A 27,698-nucleotide genomic window follows, 5' to 3' on the forward strand; every position below is an offset into this window, starting at 1 on the left:
ACAAAGTTAAGATGAATGTGACTGACAGCTTTATTTTTTTTTTCAAATTGTCTATAGATATCGTTTTAATGTTGTGTTGGTGAAATCATTTGCTATAATAAATTCGCGATAATTGTGTAGGGAAAATCTGATATGTTGTGATGCCCTAACATGTGCTGAGCTGAAGCTTTGCTGATATTATACACATCATTAACATCATTTTTTTTAATTGACAAAAAATTGGATGGAATGAGGCTTGCAAACATATGGCTTTTTATTTAATTGGAATGAATATTGTAACATTAATCCAAAGGAAACATGAAAACCTATCAACATATGGTGGCTTTTGCTCCTTTTTGTTTTTTGTTTTTTTTTAACAAATCCAAGCAACAAACAAATGGGATCTTAAATTTGGCCCATTGCATTTAAATACAGTATGAAAAAATACACAGAATATAGAGCAAAACCAGAACTGTAAACCATGGGGAAATAATCAGACATGTACAACACAATGTTTTTATTTATTCATTTTTGAGGAAAAAAAAAAAGATTGATGTAATCTTAGTGGTGAAGGTAACTTATTTTATACAGTATATTTTTTGGTTTCTTTCAGATAACAAATTACTCTATTCACAGAATATACAGTTTAATAAACATTTTGTTTACCAGTTCTTTTTTTAGGGTGAGCTCATGTGTGGGGTCATTATCATAAATTGCATTTGTTTAAATTATTATTTCTCAGTGTTTGACTCATTCACAGTACATGTTTCTAGCCTCCAGACACAGCATATGTTCCTGCTGTTTGTCCGGTCAGTCAGGATACTGCTAGTAACCACACAAATACAAGAGCAATGCCTTAATCAAGTCTAGTCCCATAAGCACATCATGTCTTTATAAAAACACCACCGGAATCAGAATATTTTTTTCACCCCATCAGTCATAAGTTTTTGTTTCGTTTTTGTCTTTTATTTCTGGGTAATTTTTATTTTTATTTCTATTTTTTTTTTTACAACAGAGCCCACATCTGAATACTGCTGTTAATCACAAAGGATGGCTGAAGACTGGGTGGGCCCCTTTAATACTGCATACCCCTCGTACAGTGTGAAGGGGTTTCTATACACACCTGTGGACTGAAAAAATCTTTGGTCAATATTAGCAGTATGCGACAACCAGAACAGTAAAGACAGATCATATAACACCACACAGTAACTTATTGATCAAGCTCACAACACTACAGCTTTTCAACAAAGACTCTTTTTAAAGACCATTGTCCAAATGAATGAAATGACACATGTAGAGCTTACTTTACTACTGCTTCTGATCAATACATTGTGCACGGCTTCACAGGGAAGAGATGGACATTTGACAGCAAAAACACTGGAAAAACATTACGCACATGATACTGTTTCATGGCTCAACTCTCACGTGGAAAAAAATAAAAAAACGTATTTCACATAAATGAAAATGTTTAAGATCTAAACTAATACACAGAAATCAGTACTGCATTACTGCAAAAGAGATCAATGCTGAAAACAAATGTACTGACACGTGTATGTTTTGGTTGTTCTTTACATGTTGATGTGGAAACAGACAGATCAATTACATTTTTGTCTTGCAGTAAAAGTCATTTATGACAAAAGCAAGTTGTATTCGCAACAAGAACTTAACTCATGATTGTACTTTCTTATTTTTTCTCTCTTTTGTCCTAAAATATGACAACAGGATGAACTACAGTATGGAATGTTAAAAGTGCTAATTGGTGAGCCTTCTTTAGATGCCCGAAAATATAAAACAACAAGAACAAAAGACATTTGGAACAAAGGAAATCAGTCACATTGGCATATAAGTTCAAATCCCTACTCCTGGTCCATTGCAGTACCTGAGCTAACAGCTAGGTTCCTGTGGAGGTTAGGGTTCTGGCTGTGCCTGTTTCTGCTTCGCACTGAGGAGAAGGATGTGTCGCAGCCAGGAACTTTACACTTGTGAAGCAGTCTTAGATGGACAGTCTTGTAATGGGCTCTGAATGTGCCCTTGTTGCTGTAGACCTTTTGGCATACATGGCAAGTTATCGGAGATCCACCCCCACCTCCCTGAAGCCCGCCTTGTCCTCCCCCAATGCAGCCCAGGGTCCTCTCTCCCCCAATTGCCAACTCCTCACCCCCGGGCCTCCCCCCACCGATCCCATCGCAGCTTTCATCACTGTCCTCCATTGGGAGGGCCTCCTCATCCTCTTCAACCCCTTCCCCTTCCTCACTACCGGCTCCATCAGAGTCCCAGGAGGATCGAGCACTGCCGTTGCCACAGGGTGGGGCAGAAGAGGAGGTGCTCAAGTCCAGGACTGCCCCGTCCTCCCCACTTGTACCATCTTCTCCTCCTCTTCCTAATCCCTCCATCTCTCCTAAGGTAGATGCCTCAGTACTGTATGGTGCAGTAGACATTTTGCTCATGGGGAAGACCAGGCCCATGCGGTTTTGACCTCGGAAGATGACGGAGGTCTGGCTGGTTGGATCTCGATGGGGCAGATCTCTGTCCCGCTGGTCTTGGCAGTAGTCCAGGCCAACAGAGGGCGAGTAGCGGGTGTTGGCTGGGCTGAATGAGTCTTTGGTCAGCAGCTTGTGGTGCAGGTTCAGATTTGCACTGTGTCTAAAGATAAAAAAGCACAGCATTAAAATCCAATTAAATGTATTATACGCGACACAGTAAATGCTTATGGTCCAATATACTATAAAGAACCAGGGAGATACATTGTTGCTTCATGTTCTAGCCAGCAGTTTTTTCCATTATTGCCAACTGCTTAATGTTTTTTTTTAATCCCCATTAATACTGGTGTAAAGAATACATTAACAAACCAGAAGTATCAAATCCCGTCACTAAATATGGCCTTCACTTTAAATCATGTAAATCAGTATGTATGTGCTATAACTACCCAGCTAGACTCCAGCAGCTAGTAGTTATGTTTATACTGATTTTATAGTCATATGTGGACGTGTTTACGCATGTGCAGACTGCTCATATCCTCTGTGTGTAGTCTTAATACATTTTTGACAGCATGCAGACCTCTGCAAAGTGTCTGAGCTTAAAGGAACAGTTTACCTAAAAAGTAAAAAGTATTATTATCATTATCTCCTCACCCTCATGCTGATGAAAAGTCAGGGAAAGTTTCGTAGTACACAAAACATTTCTGGAGCTTCACAGTAAAACAACGTGCAGCATTCTCCTAAAAACTGAAGTATATGTGGACTTATAAAAAATATAAAAATAACAAAACAAAACATACAATGGCTCCATACAGCTCCACCAGCTTCATCAAAATCTTCCAGAAGCCCTGAGATTCCAAATAGAATTTAAAAAGATGTAATTTGCATCACAAGCTCAGCCACTTGTTGAGGGTGTAAATAAGGTTTCAAATCAATTTGAAATCTCTGGGATTATGGAGACTTGGATGACAGCAGAAAAGCTGTATGGAACCATTTAAATGTTTTTATATTCTGTTGTTTTTTAACGTTTTAAAACAAGTCCCCAGCTACTTCAGTTGTTTAGGAGAATGCTGCAACTCTGTTTTACTGTGAACCTACAGAAATGTTATGTGGACTGGACTACGAAACTTCACCTGACTTTATATCAGCATGGGGGGAGCAGATCATGACTCTATTTTCATCTATGAGTGAACTCTTCCTTGAATGCTCTGTTCTTTCTATACTGACCAAATTAGAGCAGCTGATTTCAGTTCCTCCTCCCTGCCAGGACATTCAAATGTTTCAATGTCACATCCATTCATCATGTTACTGATGAACAGGGTCTCTGCTTAATGGAACTATAAGGAAACTGCCAACGGAATGAGCTAAACAGCAACACCTTAGAGTCCTGCCTATTCTGACAACAGTAAAATGTACTGGCTTTCATATGATACCTGCGCTAGAACAATATCAAAATATGTCTATCTCTCACCTGTCTCGGCTCCTGCGGGAGGGGAAGGCAGCATTGCAGCCATCCACTGTGCACATGTGCATCTCCTTCAGGTGGACATTTTGGTAGTGCATCTTGACGCTGTAGGGGTTCTTAAAGGTCTTACTGCAGATCTCACAGTGGTGTGGCAGATCAGCGGTAGGGTCGAGGTGAGACAAACCTGAGTCACCATAGTCGTCTATGTAGCCGTCTGATCCATCCCTGTCATGCTGTATGAGCTGGGGAGTGCCCCCGTTAGTCAGCCTGTGCTCACCCTCATCCCATCTGAGCTCTGAAATTTTGTCAGCTGCATGCAAGGTGTTTGCATGCTCCCTGTCCTCCCTTTCTTCATTGCCATTGGGTTCCGGGCAGAGTAAGTTGTTGTCACAGTGGTTCTCCATCAGTCTGTTTTCGAAGGGTGGGGGTGCACAGGTGATGACCCCTTTTTCCGTTTGCCATGGCCCATCATCTTTGTCCTCCCTCTCCATCATTTCTCCCCCTAAAGTTTGGTCCAACAGATACTTGGCACCCTCCCTTTTCTTCTCATCACCAACGTATGCCCCTTTCGCCTCCGTCTCCTCCCCAGCTTGTCTTGCGCACATGTGCCCCTCTGCTCGGCTACCATCACACGCTTCTTTGTCCCTGCCCTGTACTGGAGCCTCATCTTCAGAGCTGCTGTCCTTATCCATCTGTTCCTCTCGCTCCACCGCCTCCTTTTCTATCTTTATTGGCATGCTTGACTTCCGAGACTTTTTCTTTGGTATAGGGTCTGTCATGTAGGGTTCAGGGGCAGTGATGGGTTTGATGGGTACAGAGGAGGACAACAGAGGGAGGGAGGGTAATGTTCCTGGAGTGTTCGCGAGCTCAGCTGGGGTTACCAAGCTGCGGTAGAAAGGTAGAACTGGCTGTACTGTTTTTAAATTAGGGAAGAGGATGCCACTCTGGCCCATGCTGGGGAATGAGCTGTTGTGGAGTTTAGAGCTGGTGTCCACGTGGCTCACCATGTAGCTGGGCACTGATTTATGGCTTTCTGCAGAACAGACAGGGATGGGGGTTCCATATTCAGGCCTCTTCTCTCCTTGAGAGCTCTCATCACCAGACAAGCTGCCACGCAAGTCTTTGTCCCTGTTGTTACGATTCATTGGCATGTGTAACCGTGGGTTTGGGTTGGCACTATGGCGATTGCGACTTCGCAATGAGCTGAACACCATGTTGCAGCCCTCGATGGTACACTTGTGCTTAATCTTCAGGTGAACTGCATTGTAATGGATTTTCAGTGTGCCTTTGTCGTAGAACGTCTTCTCACAAGCGTTGCAAAATACGCGGCCCTTCTTCAAAGAGCCACCTCCCCCTCCTGAGACTCCTCCACTGCCACTCCCGTTCCTGTCCAGGGAGCGCAGCTTGCCGTCAGGTGACATCTGTGTTACATCAGAGCTCATGGAGGGTGTGCATGGCGTGGAGGGTCCATCCGAGTAGTTGTCACTAGTGGAGAAGTCCTCTGCCTCGATCTTTGTGGTGGTGGAGAGGCTGTCCATTGGCTTGTCTCCACTTCTTTCTAGATCAGCAGTGAATAAGACAGAGGTGGAACCTAGCAGGCTGTTCTCTGGAGGGTGTGAAAGAGAGATAAGGTTGTCCCTCCCTCGGCCCTCCTGCCCTTGATCATCTAGTCTCTGATTCTGCTGCTCCACTGATCCCCGGCATGATGGCTGCTGGTGCTGCTGGTGCTGCTGCTGCAGTGTCCCTGTTGGTGAGCCCAGAAACGGTGCAGGAACAGAGCCTAACAGCTGGAATGGCAGCATGAAGGCCATGCTGTTGATAAAGTTTTCAAAATGGTGCATGCTGTTGCCGCTCAGCTTATCAACTTTTGATGTAGAGAGATTGGCCGCAGTGCGTGGGGTGTTGCGCTCAATGAAAGTGCGGATATCTGAGTTGGTGCGGGTGCTGGGAACTAATACTGCCTGGCCCTCCTTGTCCTGCAGAGCCATCAGTTCAACTATGGACTTGGTCTCGCCAAAACGCAGGAACTGCTGCAGTGTGGCAATCTCCTCCTCAAATGTCATGATGGCCCACCGGTCCAGCACCTTCCCCGCTACATCCTTCAGGCAGGGTAGGAAGACAGGGATAGCAACATGGTGCAGGGAAGAAGAGAGGGCAAGGGTATGAAATAGATTGAGAAGGAGAGTAAAAGTGAAAAAAAAAGAGGAAGGAGAAAGCAATTTCATCATTAGCATTATAATCGTCTTTTGGGTTGCTCATACATATTCATGGAGTGGGTTAGATGACACACCCTATAAAGCAGACTGGCATGGCGGCTAAATAAAGGAATCAGATGGAGTGTTAATACAAGCGAGCAGCACAGAACCCTGAGAACCCTCATTACCAAGACTCACTGTGTTTCATCTTGCAGGTCATTTCTCTTCATTTAAATCATGTGGACTTACTCGCTCTGCATCAGCAGAAGCAGACATAGAACACACACACACACCTACACATCATGCAAGCATTCTAGCAGACACATACACTCATATACACAAACACACATATTTATATATATATATATATATATATATATATGTATAGGTATATGTATATGTGTATATATATATATATATATATATATATATATATATATATATATGGACACACAAGTAAGGGTGGGGTGATCAGAGGGCGGCTCACATTGATCAAGCGGGTCCTCTCTCCCTTCGCCTAGCAGTAATCACATGTGAGTTTGGGCATCTTTGAAAGTGAGGAGCTGCTTCATGCCGTAACCGTGATTAATATTTCATCACAGAGCATTCATTGGGCGCCTGTCGAGGATTCTGACTCTACGTTCGCCATTAGATGAGCTAACATGAATTAAACGCAGCCCAACTTGAATACTTGATGATGTACTAATCGAAGTGAGAGCTCGTGCTGACACAGTGCCTGCAGCCCAGCCCAGACCTAGGCTTGCTTGGCTCCAGTTTAAGAGGAAATCTGAAGCAAAAGACAATATTTGCAAATCTACCCGGCACAGTTTGGAGACCTCCCCAAGCTGGTTGTGCCACAGCAACAAGCCGACCTCATCAGCGGGATACCCAGAGAGTTCATAGCATTGGTCAGACATCACATCCCTACTTTGTCCTTTCTTCAGCTGTGCTTTCCTCACTCCTCCTTTTGATCCTCTCCCCTCGTCTTCCCTGACATTCCTTCTGTTTCTACCTTCATGCCATCTCGCTCATCATACTGGGAGTTTTAGGGTCTAAGCCTCCAGGCTGTTTTTAGAGGATTCAGACCCTAAATAACATTAAACAACATGTTGGAATCGCTGGATAGTTAAAGTAATAGTTCAACATTCCAAGATTCCAAGATCCAAGATTCAGATGAGGAGAGTGATTGATTTTTGTGTCTGGCTATGTCCACAGTTAAAAAAACAGGCTTACCAAAGCTCCTACATGATATACCTTCCATCCATTCATTAACAGAAAATTAAAATTGTGTAAAATCTGTGATTTTCAGGGGATCTATATTTTGAACTTTTTCTTGATGAACAACACTTTCACAGGCTCATAACACTTCTTTGCAGCGTCAACCTCACCAGCGTCAAGATGCATTGCTGACTTTTGTTTCCCAAAAAATTCTTCCAGCACATAGTCTTAGAGTTGTTCATAGGTGGGTTACTACATTTTGAACAGAGCCAGATGAGCTGTTTTCCCTTACTTCCTGTCTCTATACTAAGCTTGTCTAACCACGTACTGACTCCAGCTCTATACTTGAAAACACGGACCAGACATTGATATTTATCTTCTCATCTTACTCAAATAAGATGAAAACAAATAAGCATTTCCAAACATTTTGAACAATTTCTTTGCATTCAGCGACTAGTTTTGTACTGGTATTCAGAAATACACTGGTCATGGTATAAACATTAAGAACCAAACACACATACACACAAACTGCTCACCTGGAGCACATATCCTCGTATGTAGTCCTGCAGTGTCCAGTCGAGTGCGTTGAGGATCTGGATAACCTCCTCCTGCTTGAGGACAGAGAAAAGGCGGTCCAGGAGGATCTTAAGGCGGATGGGGATGGCTTGGGTGCCATACAGCATCAAGCTGCAGATATCGAACACCACGTTGGAGTGCACAATCTCCACCTGGCTGCTCTGGTACATGTGATGCACCTTCAGCTTACTCAGGGCTAGAATACAAACATCAGAATTTACTGGATTTAATTTCATGAAACTACTACTACTGGACTGACAGAGAGAGAGAAGACACATGGGTTTTGAAAAAGTATGTGAGGAAGAGTATAAAAATGTAAGGAACGTAGAAAACTACATTCTTTTTTCATTTAATATGGGACAATTATTAGAAAAACCTGTGGTTTGTGTATGTATATATGTTTCAAATTCCCTTTCTGTCATCAAAAACAAGACAGTCTTTGTAAGCTGCTTGAAAGCTTACAAGTTAGAGATGTTTTTTATGCCAAAATTATTTTAAATATTGGAATACTGAAAATAATAAATGAGATAATATCATCTGAAAAAATGAAATATACTGTAGCTGTGTTGACATTATAAAATACCTATGCCACATAGATTCAGTGGTTCTCTGGATTAGTTGCAGAATCTCGTTAGTAGATAAGACTATCTGTACAGGCATATTCTATATCAATGAATAATGTCATTCGAATACAGCAGTTATCATGAAAAAAATAATGCATGATTTAACATTTGAGATGCTTAATTTTCATGGTATTCAAGTTTTCTTTTATGCAGCTGAACTCTTAAAAATCGTGTGTTCATAATCCACAGATAATTCTGGCGATGACGACATTAAATCTACATTTATTAAGGAGAATATTTACACAAATTTAGGAGACGTTAGCTGATTACTGTAATCAAACCTGTTGCCAACAGAGTTTCCATGAAAACACACCAGCATCAGCATCCCATCAAAACACCAGCAGTAACAATACCACAGCATGAAAAACTTTTTTTTTTTCAAATGAGGTAAGCTAGTAGGTAAGATATGCATCAGAACAGATGTGACAGTGGACGAATAATTTTAGCAATAAAACACAAATTTAAACAGCATTCATGAGCTACTGCCGTCAAAAATCTCCATGCATTTGGAAAAGGATGCATAATGACTTGTTTAAGGCTTAAGGCTAGACACAAAGTAGGACCTGGGTTGTGACTTTATAGCCATGACATGAGATGTGATTGTGTCTCATAAAATATTGGCCTTTAGCCAACTGGTTTTCTAAAGATAGGGTGCAGCTGAAAGTCTCTTCTCCATGCTGTAGTCAACACAAATGAAATCAGTTCGACTCCATGTACTGGGCTGCAGGCAGAGATCTCAGAGACAGACCCAAACTGTGCATGGCTACATAATATTGGTGGTGAGTGAGAAAGTATTTTTTCTTAAAATAAGAACACATAATATGTTGTCCCCATCCACACGTACTATTCATATCATTCCTGAAAAGAGCCTTAGTTGGATGTCTTTGCATTACCAATGGTCAGTTAGCTGTGAGCTCTTACCGTGTGCTACCCAGCCATGCTTGCAGTTTTCACACTGCCTCCTCTTCAGCTTCCCAGGCTTGAAGCTGTCACAGTTACAGTTCACCAAAGTGCAGCAGATAGCCTGTTAATAAAAAAAAAAACTCAGTTTATCTTTGTTTAATGAGCAAACAAGAAAATAATTTCCTGTTTTTACAACATGCAGTACCAATGTAGCATATATGTGGACTGGCTAAACTCTTCATTGTTTGATTATCATCTGACATTTCCCCATATTTCTTGATTAAATTAAATGTTTTGTTATGGCTGCAACATTTCAATAAAAAAAATCCTGCAGATGTCTTATAATAATATTCAGCCAGAGATATTCTTGAGTAGAATCGGAGCTGCTAGTGGACCTGGCAAGTGTAAAAGGGTTGTTCCATTGGGGCAGAGCATATTTCTTAATTCTTCATATTAAAGATTTGACCTTATTGAAGGAATACCCTTTTAATAGTTTGCATAATTCCAAATGTATAATTTTTTCAAGTGGTCATATTTTTATATGTCCAGGAATGTAATAGCAGTAATATAAATATCTAAATATATGTCATCTCAACCTTCTGTGACTGTGCAGTCAAGAAAAACTGCTAGAATGTGTGCACGGCTGTAGCTGTACTTGTCTTACAAAGCTACATGAAAAATGCACAACTGTCAAGTTGCCTACGGAAACTGAAAGAAATAGCATGATTGCCTTGAGTAATTTTGCACTCCTGTTGTGCATCACTCATTGCCTGGTTTGCCCTGTGAGAGCAGTGTTAGCACGGCTGTGTGTGTGTGTGTGTGTGTGTGTGTGTGTGCCAGTAGTGCTGCAGGGCAGGTCCTCCCTACAATAACGAAAGGTCTCAGACACACCTGGACAACGAAAACCATCTCAATCAATCCATGCCTAGGGCACACACGTACAAGCACACACAAACACACACACACACACACACACACACACACACACACACACACACACACACACAGGTCAGAGGACTGTATATTAGCTCACGTGTTAATGGGTTTTATCTTTTCAGGACAAACAGAGAAAAGCAGAGGAAGTGAATCGACTCACAGATTCAGAGCGAGGGGTAAAAGACAGTAATGAGTCAAGTTTTGTGGGAAGCTGCTGACTTGGCAGCGACCCTGCTGAGAGGACTCCAGCACACTGATACACTAAAAATGACTCTGCCTCCCTGTCTCTCCCCCTTGGACAAAAAAAAAAATCATTTACACACCAGGAACTGAGGGAAAAGCATCATCAGATTTATGATCAAAGCCAGTGTTGTTAGTGCTACATGCTGAAAACCTCAGAGTGGCTGCGCTACGCCACCTCTCTCCCCATACATCTATAATGCATGATCAGTGGGGTTTTAGTATACATGAGCAGCGTGCTTAGCTCCTCGCTGGAGCTCTACGAGTGCAGAAGCAGGGAAAGTGTGGGTGGGTGGGAGTGTAGGGGGGGGCATCTCCTCCTCCTCATTTAGTCAGTCGCTTGGTTCTGCGCTCGAGGCTGGGCTTGTCCTTGAAATCTGGGATCATATTATTTCACCTTACAACAACCTCTCATCATTAGGACGGATAAACTGACCCCAGATGAAGGTGGCAGCAGCTACCAGGCCTTGAAACACAGCGTGCTAGCTCCGGCCTTCAGTCCCGTGACATCCGCTTGCTTTGCTTTTCTCTCTATCGCCCTCTCTGTCTGGTTTTATCTCCGGCCAGCCAGCTCAGCCTCCTCCGGACAGTATTGAGGTGTAAAAACCCCTTTGCTCATCTCTCAGCAACATAATCCCATCATTACAGAGCACCAAGAACCAACACGGCCCAATTAAGATAATCCCATCCCACTGTGGGTGCACACACACCTCCTGCTGCTGCTCCTCCTAATATACATCTCAATCAGGTGCCCCTGCTTGCTCACCAGCCTGTAACACACTCACACACACACATTCCGACGAACAGTGTGCTCCAGGTCGTTTATCTTAATTAGCAATTCATTTCATGAGTTCCTGAGAAGAAGAAGAAGAAGAAGAAGAAGAAGAAGAAGAAGAAGAAGAAGAAGAGGAGGAGGAGGAAATATGGCAGCGCAGGGCGGACCATCACAACTGTGGCTCTTGGTGACCGAGACACCTCTCCCCCCCACCCCCCCACCCCCCCTCCAAACCATCTCTTTCTCTTTCTGTTGTCACAACAAAGTCACGGCTGTTCGTACGCATCAATGAAGTCGATGACAAGAAGACTAATTGCACCAAATGATGCACTTGGGTCAGTGTTTTAAATCAAAGCTAACATAATGTCACTTTCTTTATATCCCTGATGTATGACAGTGTAGCCACACATCAACCCCACCACCCCCACCACCGCTAGCACACCTTGAATACTTTACACATGCCTCTCATTTGCATTTTGGTAGCGTATGTTGTTGAATAAATTACAAATGGTGGGGGTTAGATTAATTTGAGTCTGCATAATTTTTAGGGATGGATTCTTTTCAGCAGATACCAATAACCAATAATTACCTGCTTCTCATGGCAAATACCCCTGAGATAACTATTAATGTCGCATGTTTGTATTTTAAAAAGAAGTTCACAACCTGTAGTTTATTCAGACCTGAGGGTAAGAAATGCTAGGATGTGAAGAAAGATGGATTATATAATATTCTATATCTCTAGGCATCCCTAATAATTGTTTTCTTGGTATACCTTTTCTTTTATTACCATAACATATTTTGTCACTTTTCTGGTGTGTGCACAAGAAATACTCAAGTGAACGGTATATGAGGAATGTTATTCCAAAAGAGTCCGCACAGCTTGCATTTAGCCCAAAGGGCAAAAAACTGCTGTAGAAAAGTCTCCTCATCTCCTCACTGCTGCTTGTTAAGTTTTTCCTGCGAGTGTGCGGGAACATCTGAAGGCAACCAGCTGAGTGTATCAACATTTTTATTTACTCAGAGTTCTCTCATCGGTAAGTTCATTCTTGAAAAATCTTATCTTCACAGATAAGATTTTTGAATAGTGAGGAAAAATTAAATGCTATCAAAACAATCACAGAATATAACCATAGATTAACACATAATCTTGTAAGCGATGGTTTTGCTCCTGATGCTGTAAACCTACACAGCCTTCATCTCTCTGGATCTCTTTATCTCAACAGTGTCTCTATGTGTATGAATTTGTATAAAATGACAGCACTGCTTCAGCAACTCTTCATCATTTTTTATTTGATATTCAGTCTCCTTGTGTATGTCTTCACTCAGCCACCAGTCCTCAGTGTCTATTTGTTGCAGCTAAAGGCATCTTGGTTGAGAGACTGTACACTCAGAGGTCAGGCTGTGTAGGATGGATAGATGGAGGCCATGAATGGAGGTTAAAGAGGGAGAAGGTTTGGTTAAGAAAAGAGAAAAGAGTGAGGTGAAAATAGGGCAGGGACAACATAAAAATGAATCTGCATGCCATGATGACCAAACGTGAGTGACAACAGACACTCTGAGGGGCCGGCATGTGTGGAGGAAATATTTGGCTATGTTAAATGAAAACACAATAAAAACAGACACCGGTGATATTTGAACTGGATTTGATTGGCATCAGGTAAAGGTTAACTTTAGACCATATATCATATATTATATTGTTGCCTAACTTTTATATCGACTTTATTTCAATATGATTGACACGTTTATTAGAATCAGTAAAAATTCAAATCCAGCTCTTTTTTGGGGTTCGTGAAATGAAATACATTTTGCTGTCTCAGTCCACTTTAGATATGTATTGATGTCACTTATCAAAACTGCACTGTATTATGCCTTCGAAGTCAGAAACAGAAAACATCAACTTCATCCCACCGCTGGAATACAGCCATAACATCCTACACACACACACACACACACACACACACACACACACACAATAAAATGAAATAGTCCTTTCTGGCTCTTAAAATCAAATCCTGCCATATGTCCGGAATAGCCACGGTGCTTTAGAGACTCAGCAGAAGTGAACAGCTGCTTGGACAGAGGCAGATCGGGGATGGACGGGGACTTGTTGGCCTAATGCGGTGGAAAACTAATCAATTAGCAGCAGCCAGGCACTAACTGACACTCAATGGGGAAACAAGCAGTGCTGGTGCCAAAGAATGAATAACAACAGGGCTATCAGCGGCTCTGAGGAAGAGGGAGACTGACGGCCAAGAGAGAGCGGATCAGATTTTACTATCAGCCATTAATCAGTTAACAAGACAATTATGGCACAGGGGAGATAAAGGAAGCAAAAGTTTTCCTGATGGGAAATATACATGATCACTAATGTGCATGGCACAGATTTTATTTATGTAAGGCTCAAATAAAACAGGCACCCACAGGCTGGCAGCTGTGCTGTAAATCATTTTGCTGCTCATGTGGAAAAAGAGCAATGAGATCAGATTTTGATTATTACTGTCATAATAATCATCATCTATATATTTTTTCTTGTAAGCAAAAACATTATGATCCCTGGTGATCAAAAGGCAACAGATTGCTGACAGGATATCACTTTCCTAAATAAATTTAAACTTAGTGGTTACAACTTTCCACTATATACAGTTTAATAAGTTGTAACTAATTGATTTATTAAAGATCTATAAAGCATTCATTAATGCTTTATAGATCAATTATAAAACATTTCAAAAGAAAAGTTTGTAATAAATCTCGGTTGATGTTTATCTTTCTCCCCACCTGGCAACCTATGAGTCATTCATAGCAATGGTTTATAATGGACTGATAATGAATTAACAAAGTGATTAATAACCGTCATTGAAGTAATTAGTTCTTAGTAATTATAACACTTTATAAAGAGTGCTTTATTAGACAGTTAGTGCACTCTGTTAATTAGTTGTTAGTCAAACAGTTAATCGCTGAAGTTATTCATCCATCCAAGACAAAAATGTAGGCTTTTTCTGTTCTATACCATTTTAAAGATATATGAGGATATATATCATAGTATAATTTTTTGAATGAATATCTTTTTCAAAAGCAATCACCTCTGGATCTGGGAATGAGACATTTGAGACATCGTCTCTATTTTCTGACTTCTTAATGACAAAACAATAAATTAACTGTAAAAACAATCAACAGATTAATCAAGTAAATACAATGTAACTGCTTTTACATTTGCAGGAAATATGCATTAAAGTAATTTTTCATTCAGTCCATAGTTTACCTCGCCTCTCACTAAATGTCAGCAGGGAAAGGCTCCAGTTCACCGCGACCCTCCAAAGGATCGGGTCAACGATCGTTTTATATGGTTGGAAATTGCATTCATTGAACTAATTTAAAGGAAGGAAATTATATATTATAGTAGTTTACACTGAGCATTTAGAGCCAAACTGACACTGATTTGGGGATTTAAGTCAAATTAAAAAACAACCACTGAACATTTTAGCATCTTTCTAATACAGTTTAGTTTTTACAATTAAAGGGCAACATTTATTTAAATGGCCAAATTTGACTAAAAAGCAAACAAATCGCTTCACAGCTTAAAGCTAAACATTCACACACACACACACACACACACACACACACACACACACACACACACACACACATACTGAAGAAATAAATATCTTATCCCAGCCAGAACACACAGAAAATGCTCAGGAATTTAGTAGGAGGACAGTGTTCCTGGTACCACTCAGACATCCTGCTAATAACACCGACTTCCACCAATAAAACCTCCTCAGCACCAGAACTTGACTGTGTGTAGTGTGTGTGCGGTACAAGCAAAGAATACCGTCTCATGAATAAATCACGCCTTGGACCAAGTTGTGTATGTGACAGCAAGGTAGTAAAATGTTAATTGATGACAAGTGTTAGTTAAAGAGAGGTTACGATACATGAGCCGCTCAGCAGGCAACATGATCCTGCCTCAGCTTATGATTTAATGTCACTCTGCTGAGAGAGAGGAAGCACTCAAACACAAAGCAGCAGAAGAAAATCACTCGTAGTATTCTCTCAAATGATTACATTCAGTTTTACATTAAATATTTAACTTTTTATACACAAACCCTCTGCCGCATCCAGCCTGTGTTTCATTTACAGCTTCCTTTAAAGTAAACTCCATGTGAATAATAGCTTTTAAAATAGACATAAAAAAACAAAAAAATAAAAACCACGAGTGTTCCTTTAACACTACACTGGACCTGAAAAGGAGAAGACAAACCCAGGAAAAGCCCGGGCGAGTGCAAGTAGTGACAGGCTGTGTTTGAGCCTATTAAGAGTCCATACAGCCCAAAGACAGCGTGAAAAACTCATTATTTCAAACTCATCCAGCAGTCAATCACAAGCAAGCACACACACACACACACAAACACACAACATGTTTCAACACTACAGCAGACAAAAAGGTTGTAAATCTTTACCTGAATATCCATGAGAAAATGGTGGCTTCTTTAAAGAAAAAAAAAAATCTTAAAGACAATGAGCTGATGGGAGGGAGGGAGGGAGGGAGGGTGAGCCAAAGTTTGGTTGTCTTCCTGGTGTATGTGGCTCCCCGTTAGGAACTCGGAGGGAGTGTTTGGCTCAGAGAGGGAGTAAATGAGGGGAACATGTTAGTACACTGAGTCTGAGAGAGTTTGGCTCCCAGCTACGCTCTGATTAATATCAGATCTCCCTCTCTCCTCGCCTGCCTCTTGACAATCTTGTCACATCTGGCTGACAAATCCTCACAAGCCTTTTGGTGGCAGCGCAGAGCAGACGCAAGGGGTGGCTGCTGTGTGTGTGTGTGTGTGTGTGTGTGTGTGTTGGGGGGGTTTGGGGGTGTTAAGGGGGTAGGTTGGGGCCGGGAGGGGCGCGTCACAGCTTGAGGAGACGCTCAAGGGGGTAAAGGGCTTGAGCAGATACCCCCCCAATCCTCTCACGGATGGACCATCATGAACCTAATGAAGCTGACGAGGTTGGTAGCTAGAGTCTGACACACACTCACAAACACACACAAAGAGAAGTGCAACTCTGTAAGGACGAGCAGGGGCACTGTGTGTGTGTGTGTGTGTGTGTGTGTGTGTGTGTGTGTGTGTGTGTGTGTGTGTGTGTGTGTGTGTGTGTCCGTGCACACGCGTTTATGTTGTGCCCCGGGGCCCTGCAGAAGAACAGAGAGACACCCACAGTAAGAGATGGAGGTGGAAAGAGGAAACAAAAGATGGAAAGAGTGATAGAACAGCAGGAATAAAGAGATAGGACATGAGTGTGTTAAAGGAAAGCCACAGAGGGACATTCTACTCACAGACACACACACACACAAACACACACACATAATAATAATAATAATAATAATTTTAAATCATTTTCATGGATTGCTGGAGTAATGGCCTCATCAGAAAAGGGAAAAGGCAACCTGTTAGAGGAACATAAAAACCTCACATGGCAGAGCTAACAGAGCTTGATCATATTCAATAAATGCATTTAAAAGATTCAATTTACTTGATCATGAAGATTCTTCTTCTTCTTCTTCTTCTTCTTCTTCTCATTATTATTATTATCATTATTGTTATTATTATTAGTAGTAGTAGTATGTTGAATTTTGTAAAATAAGGGCTGATTGAACAAGTAATACCAAACTGAAATTCACTCTGCACTCAGAAATACTTAAGGTTTAATTTCACTTCTTTAACATAGTGCTTTTTAATCTATGTTACGTACCTTTAACTCCTAATAAGATGTTCTACATTATTAGAAGCATAGCAATACATAGGGTGGAAATTATTATGTTATACTATTATCATGATTATGTTAGAGTTGATAAATGACTAAAATAAAAGTCTGAAAAATAAATGTCCAAGATTGTTTAGGTAAAACAAAGTAATGAGTAAGTAGGTGATTGCAATTGTTTATTTTAAGTAGCTCAAATATAAAAAAAAACAAAAATCATATTATGACTTTAACTTGGATGATCTATCAGTATCTGTTTCACATGGACTTTTCTTTAATTAAGTGTATTTTCATGAGCTCTGCTCAGCTCTGACAAGCTGTAATCTAACAGGGAATAAACCACAACTGTTTCTCCTCCAACTGTTTAGCTCTGTTTACACACACACACACACACACACACACACACACACAAATAGTGTAGACATGGTAAGAGCGTTTTGCCGCTACCGACACCACCACCACACAGACAGCTCAGCTAATTGTTACATTATGGCTGCAACAAAACATTAGGCTGCTCTTAAATTACATTCCAATGGGCTGTGGCCAGCGGGAAGCAGGCTACAGGAGGCCAGGCTGCTCCATTTCCCCAACTGCACACAGACAGACGGAGAGAGGGGTGGATGGACAACAGGTCCAGGTAAGAACTGGAGACTGGTTCTCTCCTCTGATGGTTTGAAAAACTTTTTTTTTTTCTCACAGGAGCTGTTTTGTCTTTAGGACAAAGGTGAAAGGGCATGATGTTGAGAAAAGAATAAAACTGAACATCATAAAGTCAAATAAAAGTGATAAATGTAAAGTTCATAGAATTAATGAGAGTGACTCAAAAGGCAGAAGGCAAGAGAAAAATACAAAATATCGTTGAATATAAGAGGATGAAGTGGTGGAGAAAAACAGAACAGAATCACATACGACTGAGCGGGAAGCCTAACTTGTCTGTGGTGAAGTTGCTGTTATTGTTCATTGGGAGTTGTCTCCGGATTCTTGGTAGGCATGTAGAGACGATCTCTGTCCACACTCTCATTTTGTTTTCTCCATCAGTCACAGAAAAATCTGACAGCGACTAAAAGTTCAAGAAATGTCTGTGGGTTTTAGTGAGCTCTGACAACTTTCAAGAAAACTAACAACTTGGCAAAAACTTTAAATTACCAAAAACTGGCATTAAATATGTGGTCAGATGTGGAATTGTGCCTTTTCAGGTTGTTCCTGATCTGAATTAAAATTTTGCCTATTCCAGACAATTTTATTTAGACAGTTTTTGTCGTGCTGCTTGTGTTCAATGACAATTTTATGAACTTGGCCTTTTTCTTTTGTGAAATGAAAATTATTGTGTGTAGAATTGTTTTTATTTGTTTTTGTCCAAAGTAAGGTATCCAAAGGAGTATCACTTTCATGAAGCACTGAAACTCAGTTTTGGCACTATTATCAAAACATTTCAAATGATACAGCAATATATCGATCCCTACGTGACAACTTGTAACACCCATACCAGCATGTTTCTACTCATGTCCTGTCACATAAAGTAGTGAATGCACGTGTATACAATAGTAAAATATAAAACATCTATATTTCCATACCTCTGAACACACTCCCGACTGTCACTCCTATCTACATAAACTCCTTCCAGTTTGTCTTTGTTAAACATATCCTGATTATGTGTGCGGGTGGTGTGTGTGTGAGAAGAGCAGACAGAATAGTAGTGAAAAGCCGTCTCTCTTACCTCAGCCATTGTCATTTAGTCGGATGTTTCCAAGGATACCGTGGAGTTTGCCATTCCCTGCGAGTCCCACAAAACAACTGGCTCCAACTCTCCTGTCCGCTCAAGTACTAATGCAAAAGAGCCATCACACCCAGCAGCATCTCCTTCAACAACACAGACACACATGTACTCTGCTTCTGTCTTCTCACACACACACACACACTGAGCCACCAACACTCATTCCACAAAAAGAGAAGAAGAAGTAGTCACTGTGCTTTTACTCTCACTGCACAGATGCACACACACACGCACACACACGCCTCCTCTGCTTTCTCTCCTCTAATGTTGCCGTGGACTGGCTCTAAACTACTCAAGATGTTCAGTGTGTGTGTATGTGTGTGTGTGTGTTGAAACTGGGCACAGGGGATTGGAATGAGATCCTCCCACTCTGCATTCTCACCTCAGGAGCTGCCTGCTCCCTCCGTAGCCTGCGCACACAACACACACACACACACACACGTGCACACATAGAGGTGTGCATGCTCGTTCACGCGCGCAGACACACACACACATACGTCTACCCCCTCAGAGTCACAGGGCAGTCCCCTCACAGCTGGCTGGAAGAGGGCATGACACTCATCTTTCACAGAGATTTGATCAAAAGGAATCACAAAAGCTGGAGGCTCTCCTAATGCAGTCAGGGGAGACTCTCCCTCTTTTCCCCTCTCTCTCTCTCTGTCTGAGTAATGCCCTAAATCAACGCTGCCCCTCTCGGTGCACACAGCCCAGTGTGTGTGTCTGGATTCACCTTAACACAGCCCTGTGAACAGCCTCCATAACAAGTTATGCCTTGTGCCGTCAGGAATGTGTCAGTGTCTGTGTTGAGTGTTTCTCGGGAGGAGGGGGACTTCACACATGACAAAAACTAAATCTGTGTTATCTTTAGGAATACGTGTACCTAGGGTCAGATATCAAACCTCAACACTCTTTTGGTACTCATCAAAATGTGTCCTGAGCATTGAAAACTTTAAGTGTTAAAGGCTGGACTGGAATGTTTGGTCGCTGTTGTAAAGTGATTTACTTCTTTTATTGGATGTTCCAGATGTACATTCCAAGTCTGCCCGTTTTAGGCACAATTAATTCAGGTTTTGAAAAATTAAATTAGAACTTGGGTTACATTTGAAATCTCAAGCTCATTTGATTTTCAAGGAAAATGTTTATATTTCTCAAAGTATTATTTCAAAAAGACGGTATCCGCAAAAGCATCTTTTTTTTTATTGCTGCTTGAATAAAAAATAAAATATAAATAACAGTACCTCAGGTAACATATGAGGCGGTGTTTGGTGGGCAGTGAAGAGCTTCACATAAATCTAAAGTAAATTTCGAGGGCAAATGCTTTTTTCATGAGATTTTGCCTCCTATTTAATCTATATTAAAACACAGAATTATGGCACACTTATGTCAGGGGGTGGAGGGTAGACATGAATATGTCTTAAAAGATCAAATTGATTATTAAACTAGAACCTGCTCATTTTTATATCAATCATTTAATAAACTAATCATTTCATTTCCTAAAGATATAATGTGGAACATTTCTGCATTAAAATGTCTAAAAACAACTAGACCTAGAGATATATTTTGTTGAGCTTACATTAATCCAAATGTTCCTAAAAATGTTCAAACCAGAGAAATCCACAATTTTGTTCAAGGTAACGGTGTGTTTCATTTGGTCACCTGTTGCTGAATGAGACTAAACATAGCGTGTAAAAAACTTGTGAACATTTGTACCTGAGTCACATCACATAGATCTTCATCTACAATGGTGGTATTTTACCAGCTTATTCTCACTCCCAACATGTCAAAGACCACAGTCTAAAAAGTGAGAGAAGTTCATGTCCAGAGTGTGGCCACTTTAGACATGAAACTTGTTTTCAAGTTATTTAACGCGAGTAAGTTAACGTATGTGACATACACCATTCAGCCACAACATTAAAACCACTGACGAGTGACAATGATCATCTTATTACAATGCAGTGTTCTGCTGGCAAACCTTGGGTCCACACCACACACACCGCACCAACCCAAACACCTTTGCAGATCAAGTACCCCCCCTTATGACAGCAGCACTCCATGATGGTAGTGACAGCCCCTGCAGGAAGATGCGCCCTGTGGCACCAGAAAGACTGCTTGAGGAACGTGACAAAGAGCTAAAGGCGTTGACCTGGCCTTCAGATCTCCAGACCCCAAGCTGATTAAGTATCTGTGGGATGTCCAGGAACAAGTCCGATCCACGGAGGCACCAACTGTGGATTTGGACTTGATCTGACTTGGCTCTGACCCATGAAGTCATGGAAACAGGACCTCTGGGGGAGCTCAATCAAATCATTTGGCAGCCAGGTTGATGCCTTGAGCTCTTTGTCACGTTCCTAGAGCAGTTTTTCTGGCCCAACTAAACCACAACCATTTGACAACATTAATAACAGTGCAAAAGTCATATTATTTCATAATTTGTGAATTGTTTGTCAGCAAGCTTTATTTTGAAAGTCATGATCACTAGAAGGGTAGGTAGAGCGTCATTTTTTGAAGCTCAAGGCCACTGACCAAGCTCTGAGTTGGGAGTGAGAACGTGTTGTGTTTACAATGCAGACAACAACTTGCATGATCCCAGCCTACCTACATCTTTTGTTTTGATTAAGAGACCCCTAGTGGCAGAAATTACACACTGTGCGAATGATTTTAAGTTTCCCATACATAACCATGAGTTGAATGTTGAAGTTTTTTCTCAAAACATTCAAAAAGGAACTAACATTATCAACAGTGTGAAGAAACAACAATATATCAAAAATGTCTATATTCTGTTTTGCAGAAATGTTTATTGAAGTTAGCATTCTAACCAGCTAGCTCCGGCCCATCCTGTCTGCTAATAACACTTTGTACTGCAAGAGGATATAGTCTGATAGCCCTATAGTTTCAGCTGGGAGATATATGCCAGCTGAAGCGTAATAAATGAACAACATAAACTCACAAAATATGTAGAAATTATATAGCCTACCCTGACCTCTATTTTCCTCTCTAAACAGAAAAAATACAACTTTAAACCCCCTGAATTCTATTTTTTCTCTTTTACCTGACTTGGACGAGCTTAATTGCCTTGTTAACTCATCGTAAAAAACACTTCATTCAAACTGGACATAAACTAGATAAAACTCACCACAACAGTCTTGGTTTGTCTTTGCACAATCACCTATGGTTTGGCCATAACAAATCCTCTATTCACAGAGTACAAAAATATTCCAGCTCTACACACTGTTCGAGTCAGCTGCTAAAAAGCTAGCTAGCTATAGCCAAAGATAGCTAGCAGAGAGCAGCAGTTGTCCGTTACTCTGGTGATATGCTGCCTCCTATGTTTTTGGAGCTACCTTTGAATTGTGGCCATAATTTACAAATTACACCTTTAAGAGGTTACCACAAAACTGGTAATTGTAGAATGAAACAAACACATTTGCAAAAAGCTTTTAAAGCGCTGACTGAAATGTTGATAGGGTGAATAAGGGCTGCCACTGAACAGGAAGAAAAAGTTCCTCATGTTTTCTATAAAACATGTGTGTGTGGAAAGTTCATATTTATGAAAGCTCCGCTGCCCCTTTGATCCCCCTTCATCAAATAAGGGTCATGGTTTCCTTCACTTGCCCTTTACTCTTCCTTTTCGCTTCTGTGTGTTTTCTTTCCTTCATCAGTTGCTGTAGTAGAAGGTAAGCTCTGATGATTTTAGCCATTAGGGGCATCTGCTAATCCACAAATTACACAGCAAGTTTAAACAGGTAAACTGTTCTGCTCTACCTGTGGCAACTTAAGGGAGGAAGGGGGAGTGGGACTGGGGGGACGCCACCAAGCTAAGACACTCTTTAAAGGTTCAGTAAACACAGGGCAAAATGGACTTTCCTTCCTTTTTTAAAAAGCTTTAATTCAGCCAGAGAATACCAATGCTGCACTCTGAAGCAGTGTGTGTGTGTGTGTGTGTGTGTGTGTGTGTGTGTGTGTGTGTTTGGGGGGGGGGGGGGGGGGGGGGGGGGGGGGGCTGGGGTTCAGTGCCTAGCTCAAAGGTAACTCAGCTGAAGTGCTGTAGGGAGGGAACGGTATTATTTATCCACTTACCCCACCCACATTCTCCCAGCAAGGAACTCAACCTGAAAACCCTCCAATCACAAACCCGCTTCTCTAACCTCTAGGCTAGCAACACCCCTTGACTTGACATTCAGAAATTTGCCAAGCAGCTTCGCTAACTGATAAAAATGCAGCTAATGGCCCTTGAAGTTGGACATTAAAACTGCATCACTTTCCACAGGAGATCAAAGCTGTTCTTATTCGTGAAAAGCCCAAAATGTTATGAGGTTACATATATGGATAAGAGAGGCATGTAACGCAAGGTTGGAAAGCCTTACACTCCCCTGCGGCCGTCCAGGCAGGCAGACCTGCTTACTGGCCTTGTATTTATTCCATACCTAGGGGATGCATACCAAACACAGCCCCAGACCTGGCCTGGATTAGGTCTGCACTGCTTGTCAGATTGGTGCTCCCTGGGCTGGAGCACCGCAGACGTATTTGCGCCCTGGGGGCAGAGCATAGAAGCTGCAACTAAAACCACAGCAAATAAACTCCATGTGCAGCAGAACAGGTCACGCTGCCTACTTACATGTCTGTCATTAGCCTTCCTGCAGGGGAGAGCGAAAAGGATTTGAGTACTTGAGCAGATGAGCAGCTTTGGTAGAGCATTACACTCTCCTTTACACTTTCTTTATTTGATGAAGCTGGGGAAAATACTGCCAGAGTGTACACTTGCACAGTCATTATTTGGTAAATGATACATTTGGCTGACTGGGCCTTTATGTGTCACTGACATGTGAATGGTTTCAGGAGTCAGTTCGGAGGCTTCCATTTGAATGTTTTACCTTCCCATGATGATCAAAATGCTGTTGTACCTAATATAAACACAGTCACAAGGAGTTCTTTGAAATGTTATTTTATTAGACTGACAGTCATTTTCTTGACAGAGAAATGGTTAAGTCATTTGGTTTTTTAAATGTAAAGAAAAAAGAATAGTCATCTCAGCTACTTCTGTCCCAAGATGATACCTTGAATGTCTCGTTTAGTCCAACCGACAATATTCAATTTACAAAGCAGCCAGTCCTAACACTGGAGAAGCTGGAACCAGAAATGACACTGTCCTAAACTTTTATTGGATTAACAAAAGCATTACAGATTAATGCTTTGTAACACTAATACTAATAATACTAATTGAATAATCAACTGATTGTTTCATTAAATAAGTAATTTCAGAACAAACATCTGTGACTTTTAAAACACCTTTTTAACACTTTTTAATAATGTGAACTAGGAGTACTGACTATCAGCCTGACTGATTTTCAGGGTGATTTTCAGCATTTTCGGTATCAGAGATTGGTGATGAAATAAACTGATTTTAAAATGTGCTACTTTGGCTCTGATGCAGCATCCTCTCTCACAATGTCCCACCTACAACAATGTCTGATTGGTAACACGTCACAATTAATAGTCCATAAACACTGAATAAAGTTATCAAATAAATGTAGTGGTCTATGAAACAGTCCTGTGATTCCTCTGATGATTATAAATGACCTGTAACAGCAGACGAGACAATCAGCGAAAAGACTGCTATTCTTATATGTGCGCGTGCAAAGGTCTTTACAACAGCAGGCGCTGGTGTTGTACCGCTTTCATCCAAAGGGGCCGCTAGAATCAAGAAAAAGTGAAAGTTCCTCGTAGTCACTCTAAGTAAATTGTATTCAGGTTTATTTCATCACTGTTTGTTTGTTTTTTTGACTTAAAGAGTGTGTTTTTTTCTGCAAGTGAATATCGGCCCCAAATATTGGTTTTCAGTCTCCTAATAATTACAGTCAAAGCTTTAACTGTCAAAAAAGTACTATATGAACCATGCTATTACTTTTATTTACCTGTTAGTACTAGTACTAGTTATATCCAAACAATCACTTCTTCTATCCATCTAAAGTTCAGCCTTGTTTGGAATTATTTTAAGTAGTACTGGTTTTTATGTCTCCTCACTGCCTACCGTATCATGCAGAACCTGCCCCAACACAGCCACACTACTCTGTGTGTGCGTGTGTGTACATGCCACGTGTGTCGTCAAAGTGTTGGCCTGCCTTTCCTCACTTTAGTTGACAAAAAAGGCCAAGAAGGGATCTATTACCTACCCAGTCCCTGTAAACTGCCCGTACCAGCCCCAGCCACCACACCAAATGGCCAGAGGTTTACCTGTCATTCCACGACATTATTCAATACAGACACTCTCACCGGGTGTAAATCACACAGAGAGCATGGACCAAGATATCTACAATAAAATGAGAGGACAGGGGTCTAAGCTGGTGAACGATATTGGTGTGTGACAGGACTTCTGACTGCCTAGAAATCACAATTGTGTACTACAACATTATAGGACTCATTTGTTTTTCCTGACCCATGTTGTGATACAGGCATATAATAGTGTGTATCTGATTATGTTTAAAGGAGATGGAAAATAATGTGACAAGAAAAAAGTGAGTAGAGCGCTTTCACTGTGCAGCATGAGGCGAGGTCAGGACAGCTCATGTGTGTGGGAGGTGCAGGGCTTTCATAGAGATTGGTTTTATATAAAACAGCATTAGTGAAAGCAGAGCTGGCCACTGAGTGCCCTTCAAATGTTAAAAGACGACCACAGGATATTAGTGCTTACTACCAGTATATTCTACTCTCTTTAGTTAGGGAGTAAAGTGTAGAAGACATGGAAGTAAAAATAAATCGGGGCGATACTGATGGTACCAAGCTCAGTGCACACACAGCAAGTGGTGCACAAAGACATACAAAGCAAGGTTTGTGGATGTTAGCTTTAAAGCATTTACTCATTCCATGTAAAATGCAAAATCCTTATTACCAGTCATGACAGTGTCGATGGTCTGTCTGTTTGTCTGTGGACTTCTGTCAGCTTGATAATGTGACAACAGTGCAAGATGCTGTCTTGAACAATGAAGGCCAAGTAGTTGTGGTCTGAGCGAGGGACCCTCAACTAGGGAGTTAAGCAGACAAGGGGTGATTGGCCCTCATTTTATGCACCCCCAGATCACTGTATCCAAGTTCAAACCATTTTCATCCACTCTGGTGTTGCTGTTACGGTTGTCACCTTGTCCGTCTGTCTGTTTGTCACCGGAATAGAATCACAACTGCGCATGATGGATTAATGAAGCTTTGGAGGTGTGTAGTTGAGATCAAAACAAAGGCAAGGTTCAAAGATGGGTGTGGTCCTACCCATGAGTACTGAGTACTCATGTAATAGTGACAACTGAGTAGTCATTGGTCGGGCGTCACAGCTAGTGTGATCCCATCACAAGATGGTCTCTAGTTTGTCTCTATCTTTGTTGTTGGCATTTACTGCTGTGGTGTTTCTGCACTTCACTTCCCAGATATCACTTGATAGTAAACATGTTCTGTATAAGCCCCCAGCAATACAGCTGAGCTGTAGAGCGATTTTGGCATTGGCAACATATTAAAACTTCTGATCTCATAATGTGACACTCAATGGTCAAAAAAGCATTTTCCCATCCACAATTATCATAAAGATGCAGCCGCAAGACTGTAAATACATTTTCTTATTGCCACAAATCCATTCTCGCCAATAACATTTGAAAAGTGTAGAAAGACCGTATGTTTTAACTATATTTTCTATTAGCCGACAGGCTAACAGCCAGCATGACCAGCAGAGGTCTCAGATGAGCATGCTATCAACCCGCTCAGCTGGAAAGACACTCGCACACATGTTCATGTGCCCCAAAACTGTCCTGTGCATTGGTCACTTAGTGAATGACCACTGTGAAAAGATGTATTTGTATTTGAATACCCACTTGAAAATGAAATCATGAAAACACACTTGGGTCACAATTTTGTCTGGTGTGGGTAACACCAGACAAAATTGTGACCCGTGTCTCTGTTTTTCATTTGCCAGACTGAATGGACTAATTGAATGAAGGGATGATACACAGACTGCTACGTAAGGTCATACCCGAAGGCTAGACTTTAAGTAATTTGTTTCAGCAAGCTTTACTTGTGTGAAACCTAAATAGTGAGCAAGCTAACTCACTAGTAGGCAGTTGTCAGCTGCTCAGTGCACAATAAATATGAACAACACTTAACACAATTAAAGTAGTGGTAGTAAGAACAAATGCACTCAATCCGGGATTGAGGAACTTCAATAGGAATGTAAACATGCAATTTTCCACCCAGTGGTGAGAACCACCTCTGGGATTGTCTGTGATGGGGGACATTCTCAAACATGGCTCATCTCAGTTTTGAGCTCTGGAAAAATGTGTGGCCCATATGATGAATGGACACACCTGCAGGTAGAGTCATTGGCAGGGACAAAAACTGCTCAGCAGCTCTGCTCCTTGACACATACTGCACACACACACACACACACACACTCACACAGTCTGCATCAATGCTCTTGTAAACTGATGACAAGCAGCCTTTCTCTGAAGAAATGTATCTCATTCAGTGGGAGTAATTGAAGGTAAAAGTAATCGTAATTTCACAGGAGGCATCTGCACTACACGATATACAAATCTAACAAAAGAAGACATGATAGCAACTACAACTAGCTATTGTATTAACATATTATTTTTCATCATGGATTAGTTTGTCAAGTTTTTTTCATTCATGACCAGTTTACTGATTCATTGACTCAAGTAGGGAGCACATCATTTATATTGATCATCTTATTTTGTTGCTTCACTGATACAAAAAGAATGAATTTCTTTGCTTTGGCGATTCAGTGGGTGTTCGTAAAATGT

General features: G+C 41.2%; 1 protein-coding gene across 2 annotated transcripts; it reads right to left on the reverse strand.

Moving 5' to 3' along the window:
• Nucleotides 1-229: 229 nt before the first annotated feature.
• Nucleotides 230-19,189, reverse strand: bnc1 (basonuclin zinc finger protein 1). 2 transcript variants are annotated; one of them, XM_084362425.1, is made up of 5 exons: nt 18,847-19,189; nt 9,455-9,557; nt 7,871-8,106; nt 3,928-6,020; nt 230-2,622 (listed from the first exon to the last, which is right to left on the reverse strand). In XM_084362425.1, the coding sequence occupies exons 1-5, from the start codon at nt 18,859-18,861 to the stop codon at nt 1,836-1,838; spliced, it is 3,234 nt and encodes a 1,077-aa protein (XP_084218551.1). In that variant the 5' UTR covers nt 18,862-19,189; the 3' UTR covers nt 230-1,835. The 2 variants fall into 2 exon arrangements, with proteins under 2 accessions (XP_084218551.1, XP_084218552.1); XM_084362426.1 differs by lacking the exon at nt 18,847-19,189 and adding an exon at nt 15,845-15,895.
• Between the last annotated feature and the right edge of the window lie 8,509 nt (nt 19,190-27,698).

The sequence above is a fragment of the Pagrus pagrus genome (assembly GCF_965226575.1).
Source record: "Pagrus pagrus genome assembly, chromosome: 1".
In the NCBI taxonomy this organism is placed as follows: domain Eukaryota; kingdom Metazoa; phylum Chordata; class Actinopteri; order Spariformes; family Sparidae; genus Pagrus; species Pagrus pagrus.

What these genes read in the sequence shown, in the direction of transcription:
- bnc1 (XM_084362425.1), bottom strand. An exon ending in GCATGGCTGGGTAGCACACG is followed by an intron (nt 8,107 to 9,454) that starts GTAAGAGCTCAC and finishes TTTGTATTCTAG; the next exon opens with CCCTGAGTAAGCTGAAGGTG. An exon ending in TACGAGGATATGTGCTCCAG is followed by an intron (nt 6,021 to 7,870) that starts GTGAGCAGTTTG and finishes CCCTGCCTGAAG; the next exon opens with GATGTAGCGGGGAAGGTGCT.